Source organism: Astatotilapia calliptera, chromosome 12 (genome assembly GCF_964374335.1).
Source record: "Astatotilapia calliptera chromosome 12, fAstCal68.1, whole genome shotgun sequence".
Classification (NCBI taxonomy): domain Eukaryota; kingdom Metazoa; phylum Chordata; class Actinopteri; order Cichliformes; family Cichlidae; genus Astatotilapia; species Astatotilapia calliptera.
This window is the reverse complement of record NC_137433.1, coordinates 20739101-20753225: the sequence shown is the minus strand read 5'-3', so window position 1 is coordinate 20753225 and position 14125 is coordinate 20739101. Positions and strand designations below refer to the sequence as shown.

At 40.7% G+C, this 14125-nt stretch overlaps 1 protein-coding gene across 1 annotated transcript; it reads right to left on the bottom strand.

Annotated features, from left to right (window-relative positions):
- Positions 1–64: 64 nt before the first annotated feature.
- On the bottom strand, positions 65–13929 carry ube3b (ubiquitin protein ligase E3B). The gene is made up of 27 exons (XM_026187152.2): positions 13395–13929; positions 13073–13241; positions 12816–12933; positions 12548–12607; positions 12352–12456; positions 12157–12253; positions 11985–12070; positions 11789–11871; positions 11550–11655; positions 11335–11455; positions 11044–11221; positions 6223–6389; positions 5939–6106; positions 5678–5849; positions 5468–5586; positions 5270–5384; positions 5058–5157; positions 4862–4981; positions 4599–4775; positions 4380–4490; positions 4135–4272; positions 3962–4027; positions 3819–3877; positions 3499–3681; positions 3276–3387; positions 3082–3174; positions 65–2327 (listed from the first exon to the last, which is right to left on the bottom strand). Exons 2-27 carry the CDS (start codon positions 13231–13233, stop codon positions 2136–2138), a joined length of 3207 nt encoding a protein of 1068 aa, XP_026042937.1. The 5' UTR covers positions 13234–13241; positions 13395–13929; the 3' UTR covers positions 65–2135.
- Positions 13930–14125: the final 196 nt, after the last annotated feature.

Below are 14125 nucleotides of genomic sequence, written 5' to 3'. Positions count from 1 at the left end.
GACATTCACTTTTAAAAAGAGAAAGGGGGAACAAAAAAAAACTTACAAAGAGCGGTTGAGAACATTTCCGGGATAATTTCTTTTTATTTATTTATTTGTTGTACTAAAAGAGTCAGCATCAGCAATCACTGGTACACTCAAAGTCTTCTCTTGACATCATTTAAACAGATGAGCCACCTCATCGGGAGACAGACAAGCATGTGAGGTATCTTTCACCACTCTTGCACACTACCACGCACACACACACACACACACACGCACACACACACTCGTGAGCAGTTGCAGTAGTGTGTCATATAAATCCATTTGCAGTGCTTTCAGTTCTTGCCCAAATACTTTAAGGATCCCCTTAACTGATTTGTCAGGTTTGATTTTAACATCATTTAACAACATTATTAGATTATTAGATAAATTTATTACAACCAGTCTTATGTGTATATATGTAATGGTTGCATTTTCATTATAAATCACTTTTTTTTTTCACGAGTTAGTGGCCATCATATAACTTCTTAGAAACATGGTTACATATTAACAAAAATCTCAATTTTCATTCATGACAAAACTTTTTTTTTGCATAATAAAGAACTTTGTTAGGTTAGACTTTTTTCCTTCTTCTTCTTCTTCTTCTTCTTCTTCTATCGCTTTTAATGATGCAGTCCTTTTTTTTTTCTCCAAATAACCAAAAGTCTGTGCCTGGACCTTCTGCTGTAAATGAACCCTGTGTAAGGTAAAAAATTTTAAGCTTATAAAGTCACATTCACTCTCATGTCCCTTTCCCCCTCCCTCCCAACTGCCGCAAACAGCAAAATTGTGTGCAACGTTTCCAAGGGAACATCATCAAGTCAAGCGGTCGCATTTGGTTGACGAACCAGTCCATGACATCATTCTTTTCTGCATGGCTTCAAAAGTCCACAGAGATCAGAGAGCATTGTAGTGAAGCCCTCCGCGGTTGTTGTGGTATTACAGTGGTTCCGCTCTGTGTTGCTCCTATAAGCAGAGAATATATCCAGGACCATAGCCCCCACATTTCTATGGCTTGTTTCCAAATCGTGGTTATTGGTTACGGTTGAAACACAGTCAAGCGTGTGAGCAACAGGTGACGACGATTCGTGAGGCACTCGGCATTAATCCAAGGTGTAGTGAGATTTATTTTTTTCCCTAGCATTAGATACACAGAGTAAGAAGACTGGTTTGCTTTGCTTTTCTTCGTGTTTTTAAGGTGGAAGTTGTGCAACATGGAACAGCTGCAAACACAAATAGTGACAAAACATTTCCAGTTCTTTTGGTCAAAAGTAACTGATGCTACAGAAACGACATCTTTCTTTCTTTTCTTTTATCGAAGAGTAAGATCAAACCTTTTAGGGGATTATTTGCTGCGTCACTGGAACTGAGGCAGATTGTTGGTTTTTAAGATCTACTGGGAACATGAAAACCAGAAGGCCAACGTCTCTCTCAGGTGGACCCAGTGTCTTTTAGTGGGGAGAAAAGGGACAGAGCTCAAAAACTATTTTCCTTAAAAACGGGACATAACGTAACGGACAGGATCGGCGTTATGAGCCACCACTCCTTCAAGGAGACTGAACACAAAACATTGATTTGTCTTCCACTTATACGAGAAGCATCATGTTCAGGAAAGACACATTAAGACTCATTCAATATAAGCTGTAGGGTGCCGGGATAATGGAATCCAAGCTTACAAGTAACAATGCATCGCTTAGTTTTACACAAGTGAGACGACAATGTGTGTAATGGCTTGCATTGCTTCTGTATTGCTTTCCAGTTCGCTTAAAGTGGGAGTGTTAGACTCATTATTTTGTTAAGCCTGAGAAACATGTATACTCAGTTTCTGGAGGGGTAAAAAGAGAGAGGAAGATGTTAGAAATTGGATTGTTCTGCAGAAACAGCATCCCCCTTTTGATGGGAGACACAGCTTAACTGGAGCTCACTCCCTTAGAGCTCATCCAGATTATAAAAGAGACAAAAAAAAGAAGTAAAGGGTCCTTCAAGAGTCCTGTTTTGTTTGAGTGATGCCCCTTTGATGTTAAAGGCTCCAACGCAGGTAAGCTGAGCCTCTTGCTTGGTATCAGACTGTATAATACAGCCCTCCTTGTGCAGATTGTCCTGATGCAACAGAGTTAGGAGAGCTCAAAGCCTGTGTTCATACTGATAGCGTAGCGCAGCTTGTCACGTAGGATGCTTTTCTTGCTGTAGTTGGGGAGCTTGAGCAGGTTGAAACATGTAGATGAAGTCGGAAGTCGCCCACCAGGCTCCCTCTTTCGGATGGTGAAGAAGCCCCGGAGGACACTGCCGAGGGTGTCCCCAGTGTCCTACACACATTGGCGAAAATGTCAAATTCATCAGAACACAAGGACACAATCATACACAGGAATTAACCTAACAGCACATAATATTGGTATAGACCTTTAGGTTTAACTTAATCAACAGCAGAAGGCTTGACAGCCATCTTTGTGCACAGTCCTTTATTTTCAGGAGTTCCAATCAAATATATCAGGACAAATAAACACAATCATAAATAAAATGTTGATGTTTAACAGCTTATGGAGAACCTTTCAAGGCTGAAACTCGCTAAGATCACCAAACAATGTCTTTCCTCCTTTGTGATGATTTGTCTGGGAAGTTTGTGTTTGTTAGCTTAAATTTTGTCTTCAGCAAATGAAATACAGCGATCCCACTAAGAACATAATCTAATTAATGTAAATGATTCAGGCAACTGTCTGCTTAACTTTGGCTCTCCAGGCTGAATCTGAATAGAAATTGTAGCCCTCTCTAGATTTTAATTGTGCACATCAGAGCTCATCCAGCTCTTTCTTTCTTCTGTCGTATAATACCACCCCACTACCTCCACTATTGTTTATATACGATGTTTGCTTAACATAACAAGCCATTTCAGGGATTCTACATTACTTTTTCCTTCCTGTCTTTCTATTGCCTTTAGCCTTTTATCTAAAATGAAATGTGAATACCTTCTTTAAAGTTTGCACTGCTTTTTGTTATATAACTGTGGTATTATATACTGTGTTAGTGTCTAAAAATATATATTCCTAACTCTTTTTTTCTTACCTGATCATCTGAAACTTCCACACAACGGATGGAGAAAGGCGGTTTGAGGTAGGCAAAACCTAGGAGAGGTGGCCTTGAGCAGCTGGTAACAAACTGTGAAAACACATTTAAAAAAAAAAAAAAAAGACAATAAATGGTTAAACTATTGTGGCACCGATAAAAAAAAATATCTGGCTCAACAAATGACACCTTACTTTGAGGAACATAGCCCTCTCCTCAGCACTGAAATCACTGGACAGGATGTCCCACAGCCAGATGATGACACGATGGCTGCTGTGAAAACCTCCATAGTAGACCGTGTGTTTCCTGAGAATGATGAACATATTTAACTGTTTGCACAAACAGAAAGCATGTACTACAAGCAAAAGACATCCTCCGTATTCGAAAAAAAAGACAAAAAGGTAAAATGGTACATACTTTAGGTCATCTAGATCAATCTCCGCATTATCTCCTGAAATGAGACGCTGAACCTCAGGGGTGGAAAACATGTGCAACCACTCCGGATTAATGATGCTGCGGAAGCCTCGGATGAAAGCAGCCGTCTGCTCCTTAATTTGTGTGTGCATGCGGAAGTGGGCCATGAGGTGGATGTAGCTGATTCTGCAGGACATGACAAAGATAACATCATTGAGATAACTGGCGAATTCTACAGAATACAAAAAGTCAACAAAACAACATTTCAGACATGAAGTGCTTCCATATCCTTTTATTGTTTTACCGAATTTAAATGCACATACTTGTTTTCATTGGTAACTGGCATGGTTTTTCCCCCAGGTATCAACTCATGACAGACAAGCTACAATGAAACATACAGTTAACTCTTAACTAATGTATTTTGTATATTTATAAATTAAAATGTATAAACATATCCCATCCTTACCTGCCCCATAACATCCTCATCATAGGATAATGTCAGCCCCAGATCCCCTACATCTCCATCATAGCGCTGAAAACAAATCAGAAGTGAAATATGCCCTGGATATCAGACACTGAAATACAACAACGTGAGCTGCAAATTGCAAAAAAGACAAAGTCAGAAGTGTGTGTAGTTACCTTAATGGAAGTGAGGTTCTTGTAAAACTCTGAATCCAGTGAGGGAAGCTCATCAATGGAGCTGTAGAAAGTGCTGTGGTGGTGACCCAAGACTTGGCTAAGGAAGAACGAGGCAAAAGGGACGTCCACAACAATGCCCTGAATAGGCAGAAGTGACAGTGAAACACTGAAGCTCAACCAAACATTTTGTTTGAAATGTATTCAAAGATCTTACAGACATGGTATATTTTAGACATGACACGTACCTCATATATAGCTTTCCCGAGCATCTTCCCCACAAACTCAAACAGCTGCAAATGGTTCTCATGGATGTAAGAGGTGGGCGAAGGATACAGCCTCTCATTTCCACTTGTGGTCTACAACAAACAATCATCACAACATATTTAGGAAAAAAAGAAAACACACTGAAATTTCGCTACTTAAGTCTTCATGTTTGAAGAATGTCAACTATTTGTTTGAGTTACCTTAAAGAGGTTGAGAGCAGGATTAAAGACTTTCTTAATGATCTCCTCTAAAAACTCCTTGAAGACACCATCCTGGTCGATTCCAGCCTCATCCACACCCAGGTCGTTCACAAACTTCACCCGAATTACGCCTTTTATGGAATTCACTGGTAACCGGCGCAGTTGGTCATATCCATCCTTAAGACAGAGAAATCCTGGTTTTATTAAGGAACAATATATTTGCTTTCATCCAAGTAAATCTATTTGACTGGCTGAAGCCATACCTCTAACATCCGCGAGCGCCGAATGGTAATATGGGTGACATGCGGCGAAGCAGAGCTCGTTTCCACCAGTCCTAAGCTTTCTTTCTCCTTCGTAACAATGTTCCTGAACAGCAGCACCCTCTAAATTGAGAGAAAAAACAATTACACAACTGACCCCCCTATCACTGCTATAAATGAAAGAATTACATTTACTCACATTTTTATGTGGGATAACGTGTGGGATGTACTGGAGTAAAAGCTGCGCTCTCTTCTTGCCTTTCTCCAACTCTTGGAACAACACGCTAGGCTTTAGATCCCTGAATGCAACAGCAGCAACATGTAAAGATGTGCTTATAAAAAAAATGTATATATATATCACGTAAACATGTCATTCTGAAACACAAGGCTAGTCATGCTGTTTGTATTTACTTGCGCAGCCAGTGGTCGTCAGGGGTGAACCTCCGCCTGCAGTCTCGCTCATAAAGCACCATCAGCCAGCCATGAACACTGTGGAACAACTCCAGTTTCTCTCCCTTTGCATTTTCTATTAAACACAAAATACACAACAGACGTTTCAATAAGAAAGCATGACCTGCGTAACAGGTGCCATTGTGACACCGCACTCACCTAAGATGCCATCCCATATCATCTTGTACACAAATGTGTTCAGAAAAGAGGAGATAGTAACGAGTTCCTCTATCTTGAAGGACGTTTGTTCTTCATATACTTCAATGTCATCCAGAATTCTGTAACACATTGAAGGTGTGTCATAAAATGCTGCAACCACCTTTTAGAAAGCATGGCTAATGAAAGTAAATAAATAATCTGTGAAATTACGTGATAAGGTGCCGCGAGCAGTCACAGAAGAGCATGAGCATAGCAAGGAGCTGTTTTGACTCTTCGGTGTCATTGTTCAGACACTCCATGAAGAGTTTGAGGCCTCCCTGAGGACCCAGCTCACAGATGAAAGCCCAAAGTTTGGGCAAAAGGTCATCAAGATGTGTAAGACCTTTAAAAAAAACCCAGAATGAGCAGAGACTGAGTATTGTATCCTTCGTACTTTCAAGTTTAGATAAAATACCAGTTCTTTGGACTGACCAGTGAGTATCTGGAGGCGTATTTGCGTCAGTGTAGACAGTGCGGTCTGGTAGAGCACACAGATGCTGCACACTTTCTGAACTTCAGCTGAGTCGACCCGCTTCCCCCCGACTGGTTTCAGGATGTTACGCACGGAGGCTGACTTCTGAAATGCTCGTTTGAAAAGGTCTTAAAAAAAAGAAAAAAAAACAGAGACACAGGAGTTCAAAAAGTATTCAAAACATTTATTAAAAAATAAACATTGTGCTTACTTAAAAATATCACAACAGAACTTAGGAACTTACTTTTAACTGGTAGGTTATTTTGTGAAGTGCTAGGTTGTGGTGGTGGGGGAGTGGGCTCCTGACTCTCCAGCTTTTTAGAAAGGACGTCACTGAAAAGAGTTCTAATAACAGGTACGCCCCACAGGTGCTGAAGCTGTTTTGTTACCAAGGGCATTGACTCATTAAGACTGCAGAGAACAGAAGACAAATAAGGCAGGTGGGAGAAAAATAGTTAAGTACACCATTTCTTTCATCATTTTTTTAGCAAAAGAAAAGTGAAAGTATGCAAGAATACAAACATGTAGACATATTTTCTTCTTCTTTTGGTTGCTCGCTTCAAGGGTCGACAAAGAAGATCATCTACCTCCATCTCACCCTATCTCGAGTATCCTCCTCTGTCACACCAACCCTCAACTCGTCCTCCTTCATGACATCCATGAATCTTCTTTGCGATGTTCCTCTTTTCCTCCTACCTGGCAGCTCCATCTTTACCGTCCTTTGTCCTGTATATCTATATCCCTCTTCTGCACACTTCCAAACCACCTCAGCCATGCCTTTCTTCAAACTGCTCTACCTGACTTGTCCCTCTAATCTTCTCTATCCTGGTCACTCCCAATTAAAATTTAATATCTTCAACTCTGTCACCTCCAGCTTCACCTGTTCTCTCGTTGGATGGTTGAACCCACGTATTTAAATTTAGCTTCACTATCTCTACTTCTTGTAGCTTCATCTTACCACCTGTCTCCTTGCACTCACTACAGATCACAATGCCATCTTCAAACATCATGCAGACTCTTGCCAGAGATCATCTGTCAGTCCATCCATCACCACCGCAAACCAGAAAAGGCTCAGATTCTGGGATTCCTGTGCCAGAAGTAATCCCACTCCTACTTTGAACCGATCTGTAACTCCTACCACTGCACCACCCTCATATACCTCTCTGCCTATTCTGATTTCTTCGTGCAGTACTACATTTCCTCTCTTGGTACCCTATTATATGATTTCCCCAGATCCACAAAAACAAAGCACAACTCCTTCTGATCTTCTCTATACTTCACCATCAACACTTTCAAAGCAAACATTGCATGTGTATGATAGATTGTTTCATGTTTATTTTCTTCACGGACTATATACATAATGTATTAATCACATAAAGGGAAAGTGCTCTTTCTCAGCATGAAGCCATACTGCTGCTCGTTGATCATCATGGCTCTTCTTAAACTAGCTTCAACATCTTTTCCCCACATATTCATGCCACGGCTCATCAATCAATCAATCAATCAATCAATCTTTATTTATAAAGCACTTTTCATACAGAAAAAATGTAGCACAAAGTGCTTTACATAGTTAAAAGCAGCCCACCCCACCCTCCAACTCACTCCCCACACTCTCAATACACATATATCCCCCCACCCCCACCCACACACACATACACACACGCGCACACTTAAAGAGTAAAAATTGGGCTGGGCTCGCATGAGCCAAGTGAGGAAACATTATAACAGAGAGCCGTCTGCACCGGGAGCCGGTCACAGACCGCAGCCTCCGGGCTGGGCACACAGCAGGAGGGAGGCCAAGGAGCCCCCCAACCAGGCTGAGAGGACCCCAGAGACCCAGCAGCCACGGTCAATAACAGCCCCGGTGCAGAGAGCGCCCTCCGAGGAAACACTGGAGATATGACGCAATACGATATATACAGGGTAAAATGATAAAATAAATAAGAACAGGATACAATATAAATATAAATATAAATAGAGTAAGAAGATTAAAAAATGAATAAGAATAAAATCAAAAAATATTAGGTAAATCCTAAATTAATAATAGAATGACAGGATAGAATAAATAAGCATAAAAAATAAATAAACGCTAAGTAAAAGCTAAATTAAAAAGGTGGGTCTTGAGCCTGTTCTTAAAAACATGTACGTTCTCTGCGGCCCTGAGCTCCTCCGGCAGGCTGTTCCACAGACGAGGACCATACCACTGAAAGCTGCCTCTCCGTGAGTATGTGTCCTGACTTTAGGGACAATCAAAAGGCCAGTACCAGAGGACCTCAGGGTCCGCGAGGGTTCGTATGGTAAAAGCTAGGGGTGCAACGATATTCGTATCGATATTGAACCGTTCGATACAGTGCTTTCGGTTCGGTACGCATATGTATCGAACAATACAACATTTGTAATTTATTTTATCAATTTTCCTTCTGACGATGCTGTCTGTGTTGAGCGCTCAGTGAATCTGTGTTGACTACTCCGCCTAGGCTGCACTGTCAAGCGCAGATCCACTGAGCGCTCAACACAGATAGCATAGTCAGAAGGAAGAGCACAGGGCAAGCTAGCAAGACAGAAGTTAAGCTCTCCTTGCAACAGGCAAATTGAACCTCATTCAGATCTGGCGTTTGGAATTATTTTGGTTTTCATGTGACGTATGACCCTGAAGGTAAGCGAGTCATGGACTAAAGTAAAACAGTATGTTGGATGTGCCATGCAATGCTCAATTACATTGGTGTGAACTAGTGTGTTAGCGCAGTTAGCTCGTTAACGTGTTGGCCGTCTAGCCCCATGCACGGAGCGATCGGCGGTAGCTGTTAACGGAGATTTGCCGTGTTGTGGCGTTAAGGTCATTTCAACGAGATTAACCTGAAAGCACTAGTGGGAACACAACGAATATGACTGCACATTTACACCGACATCATCCTAGTGCAAAGACAAAAACAACAAGCATGCTACTAACTTTAGCCGAGTCATTTAGACAGCTGTTAGCACATGATTCTCCTTATGCTGCTGAGAATATAGCCCAGAAGAAGCGGATAGTATAGCTTTTATTTTGGAAAGAGTCATTTCTCTGTAATAAACTCTCTTTTCCAAAGATGAGTGATTCCTCAATCAGATACAGGGCTTGCAATATCGCTAGCCCGACGTCCCGGAGCTAGCGATTTTTTTCAGTCGGGCTACCAAAATCTTTCTCTTCCCTGCCCGTCGGGCTATTGTAGGAAAAATATATGTCAATGCTTTTGCATTCTTTCAGAAATGTAGCTGGGTAATTATGTCATTGGCATCGGTGAGCCACTGTCAATATGTGACATATTGAAATTGCGTTTGAATTTGCGCTTGTTTTTTTGCTTTCACTTTGCAATCGTGCGAACTGTGTATAGAGAGCGACAGCACTGATCTGTGAGTGATGATAATTTGTGCACCAATTCCTCTGACATCGTCTTATTAATCGTTAGCTTACTATGCAAACATGACAAGTGAAATCTCCCGCAGCTTAAACATGTGAGAGGTTGATCGCGCAGAGAATCGCTGAGCTTATGTGAGTGAGCGTGTAAAAGCATTTCAGTTCTGCTGAGCCAAATAAGACAGGTCAGGGTGAAGAAGTGACAGCCAAAGAAAAGCTTACCACAAAACGGAGAAGTTATGACAAATCAGACTATAAGGCAAAAAGAAAGTGCAGCTTTATGGTTTCATGGACAAAAGAATTTCTGTGGCTGCGATATGATGAGCTAAATAACCAGGGCTGCACATAAGTGGTCCGCAGGTGCGCATTCGCTGTCAAAATAAAAAACACGCACAAGGGTTAGGGTTAAATTTAAAAACTGTACTTTTGAGTTAAAATATATATTTATAATTTTAATAAATGACAAATTAAAAATGCATGAACATTTTTTTGTATCGAAAAAATATCGAACCGTGACACCAAAGTATCGAACCGAACCGAACCGTGAATTTTGTGTATCGTTGCACCCCTAGTAAAAGCAGATCTGAGAGATAAGAAGGCCCAAGACCATTAAGACATTTAAAAACCAATAAAAGAACTTTAAAATCGATCCTGAAACACACGGGGAGCCAGTGCAGCGATTCTAAAACCGGTGTAATGTGGGCCCGCCCTCTGGTCTTCGTCAGCACACGAGCTGCCGAGTTTTGCAAGAGTTGTAAAGTTGAAATATTCTTCTTAGGAAGACCAGAGAGCAGGGCATTACAGTAATCAATGCGACTGGTAATAAAAGCATGCATCAGCATCTCCGTGTTGGCCCGAGAGAGAATAGGGCGGACTCTGGCTATATTTTTTAGATGATAAAATCCAATTTTGGTTACATGTTTAACATGTGGGATAAAACCAAGCTCAGAGTCAAAAATAACACCCAGGTTTTTCACTTGTAGCGAAGGACATAGTGAAAATGCCTCTAATTTAGACAAGAGTTTCTCTCTCTGAGCCTCAGGACCGACAATTAAAACTTCAGTTTTGTCCTGGTTAAGCTGTAAAAAGTTTTCTGCCATCCAAGATCTTATATCCAAGATACAGTTAAAAAGGGCATCCATTGGTCTGGTGTCATCAGGAGACACGGAGATGTACAGCTGCGTGTCATCAGCGTAACTGTGGAAGTTCACTCCATGCCTCCTGATGACACTGCCGAGAGGCAACATATACAAATTAAAAAGTACAGGGCCTAGAACCGACCCTTGAGGCACACCACATGTCATTTTATGGATCTTAGAGGAGCATGTATCCATACTCACCATAAAAGATCTGTCAGAGAGATAGGATCATCAACTCTATCCCTCTGTTGTTGCTACAACTTTGCACTTTTGTCCTTGAAAATCGGTTCTCCATTGCACTTCACTCAGGTGTCCTTTCACTCTCCAAGATTGTCTTAAACAATCAGGTTAAAAAGTCCAGTGCCCTTTCTTCTAGACATCTCCATACCTCCTTAGGTATGTGAAATGAGCCAGCCATATATGTTAGCTTAATATACTGTCTAAGTTTTGAATTGAAGCTTTGGGGATCACTATTCCAAGTGAATATGAACTTATTCATATGATTTAAACAAACATGAAGAATTTAACTTACCCATAGTCCACAGTTTGCGAGAACCAGCCCAGCACTTGGTGCCAGTGAGTTAGGTTGGACTTCTTCTGGGATACATATCTCTGGCAGTAGGACAGCATGTCAGTCAGGTCCTTCACAAAGTGGTTGGCCTCCTCTTCAAGCACTTTCTCATTAAGGTAGCCTAAGTGAATTAGGTTTCCTATCAAAAATGAGAAGGAGACATTTAAATAGATATTACTTAGTTGTTTATTAATTTGTACACAAGATGCAACTGACTGAATGTGCACAATTCTTTGAACCAAAATACTATACCTAGTAGACACAGTGTGTGGCTGCCCTCAAGACACACACAGATATCCGAACACTGTTCTTCTCTACTGAGAAACAGAATGAATTTCCGCAGCAGGTCATGCGTCTGGATAGATGCCATGCACTGTCAAGGCAAAGAAAATATTAATAAATACTTCCTTACATTTTATTACATTGTCTCACTATGCAATGAAAAACACACATCACAGTGCTTTTACCTCTGGAGTAAGCCCACTGAGGTGGGTTATGATGGCTGGGACTGACATGATGTGGATGAGGAATGATCTCAGCAGATTCTCAGAAAAGTGAGCAGCAATGACGGGCCTGAAAAATACTTGATTTAGTTACAAACGTAGCCTGAAAACAAAAATTTAATTTATAAACAGAACAAACAGACATAACACAACAGCAATTAACATGTCTCCTCTACTTAATTAAAGGTGAAATATTAGCTTACCTTAATGACAAAGTGAAAATGGCTGTCAGAGTGCCTTTGGACAGAGACGGTTTAGAACGAGCCAAGCCATTGGTCAGCAAGATCTAAAGAAGAAAAGCTGACATACAGTGAGCCTTGCATTTCAGAAGAAAGGCAATGTCACACTATTTCAACGCATATCTTCATAAAAATGAGCAAATGAGTCGTAATACTGAACCTGCAGTATTGAGTAAAATCCCTTTTGATTGAGATGGCCCATAATATTTTCACAAATCCTTGTCAAAGCAGGCCTGAGAGCCTCACCTAAAATATTCAGAGGAAATTATATTTTTCTTCCTTGCAAAAAGCAAGACCATGAAACATTTTCCAAAGCTTGACTTCAGGCTTACCCTTTCCCCTGACTATCCGCCAGGTTGATGTGTCTGTGAAGGTTACTAGCATGGTGAGGTACAGTGTCACCAGTTTGTTGTCCTGAAGTATGTCAGGCTGGAAATCACAAAACACGCAGTTATTTTTATTATTTCACATTTATAGTGATAAAATGAATATCAAAACCTATTTTCGAGCTTTAAATTAAGACTAACCTTTAAATTTTTCAGCAGTTGACAGCAAGTCCAAAGCACATCTTTTATCTGTTTGAGCCAGGGAATAGTGAGGTCTTTGGACAGAGCCAAGGAAACATACCACACCTGAGGGCCAAACAGCCAAAAAGCCATTAAGATGAGAATATGATTGAAACAGTTTTCAGCATGAAGAGACTTTAAACGCATGCATGTTTACCTTAGGTTCATTTTCAACCTCCATGCTGGCTAGGATAGCACGACAGAGCTTCTCAAACCTCTGAAAAACAAAATAAGAGCCACTTGAATTGCAGAGCAAATGACATGTGTATAAACTACTACTGCTAAGTTTACAGAACCCTCAAGGGTCTGTCAAAAGTGTCAATAATGGTAAGTGCAGATATGAATCTCAACTTATTTTTACCAGCTATATGACAATGGTTATTATTAACGTATTGATTTAAATACTTGTATAGCTGGTAACTCACCATCTTATCCTCTTGGCAATATATGAATAGTAATTTGCGAGCAATTTTGAAAATTGAAAGTGCATTTCTTTTAGATGTCCCAGTTTCAGAAGCTTGAAAGTAGTCATCAATCTCTTTCCTGTTTAGAGAAGAGGGGAAACACACACACACACACGCAATGAATATAATATTCACTCATTGCATCTATGGTAAAAGCAGTGAACCAAGCTCTTTAAATCAGTTTTCTAAGAAATCTGCAACAAGAAACCAGCGATCACCTTATTTGCTTCTGGAGCCTGCAGCGACATATAAATCTTCTGACCAGAGCTTGAATGATAATTGCTGCTCTCTCCTTCTCCTTCTGCCCCTTTCTCTCCTCTCTGGCCTGCCTGGCTTTGTCCAGGAACTCGGACTTGGAGCTTTGAGGTACACTAAACATCGTGCACCCTGGGAAGAAATTATTCAAAATCGCTTGGCCGCTGTACAAAAACTATGCATGTGCAGTTATTGATTGCATTTTGGCAGTGGTACCAGCGAAAACATCCGCTCTTTAAGAAGTCTGTGATAAGACAACATCTATGTTGTTTTCAGTAAACTTACCTGCGACAGTTAAGTTCAGAGGATTTTGTCTGTCCTTTGGGCTCACCTTCCGCTATAGCTCCTCGGTCATTTGGGTGTCCATGAGATCCATGCAGGAGAAGAGCAAATTTATTTAATTATTTATTTAAAAAGGAGGCTAACTTGCCATCTCCGGAGCGAAACAGTAAAAATCGAGCAGTGCTGGTTAGCACATAGGGCTAGTTAGCTACTTGCTGGATTAATACTGATCCGGGTGAATTTATTCACATCAATTTCGAGATATTTCTCATCACAGCGGGCTTAGATTTTATCTCATGTCAATGACAGTCTCGCAAACGCCGCGAACACACCGTTTCGAAATGTAAACAATGAGAGGAGATCAGTACATTGACTGCAGCCATTAATCCCCTGTGTCGCATTAAATGAGTCCGGGTAGCGTTTGTCTCCAATTATAACTCACGATTCGAGAGTCGGTATTAATAAAATGTCTGCTATGTGGCAAGCTATCTTGGGTGGTATTGTAACAACAGCGACTTTGTATTTCTGGCGTTGAATAAAGCTACAACCCAGTATGTTGGGTGGGTGGAGGGGGGACTATTATCCCTGTTACCCCTTAAAAAACGGAAATATTTTAATGTAATTAAAACATTTTTTTTTTTCAAATATGCGAGTAACAATATTAGGGTATAACGGATGGGATGTAACGCGAGCTGAGGGAAACTACTGCGTTTTTATTTATTTATCATTTATCA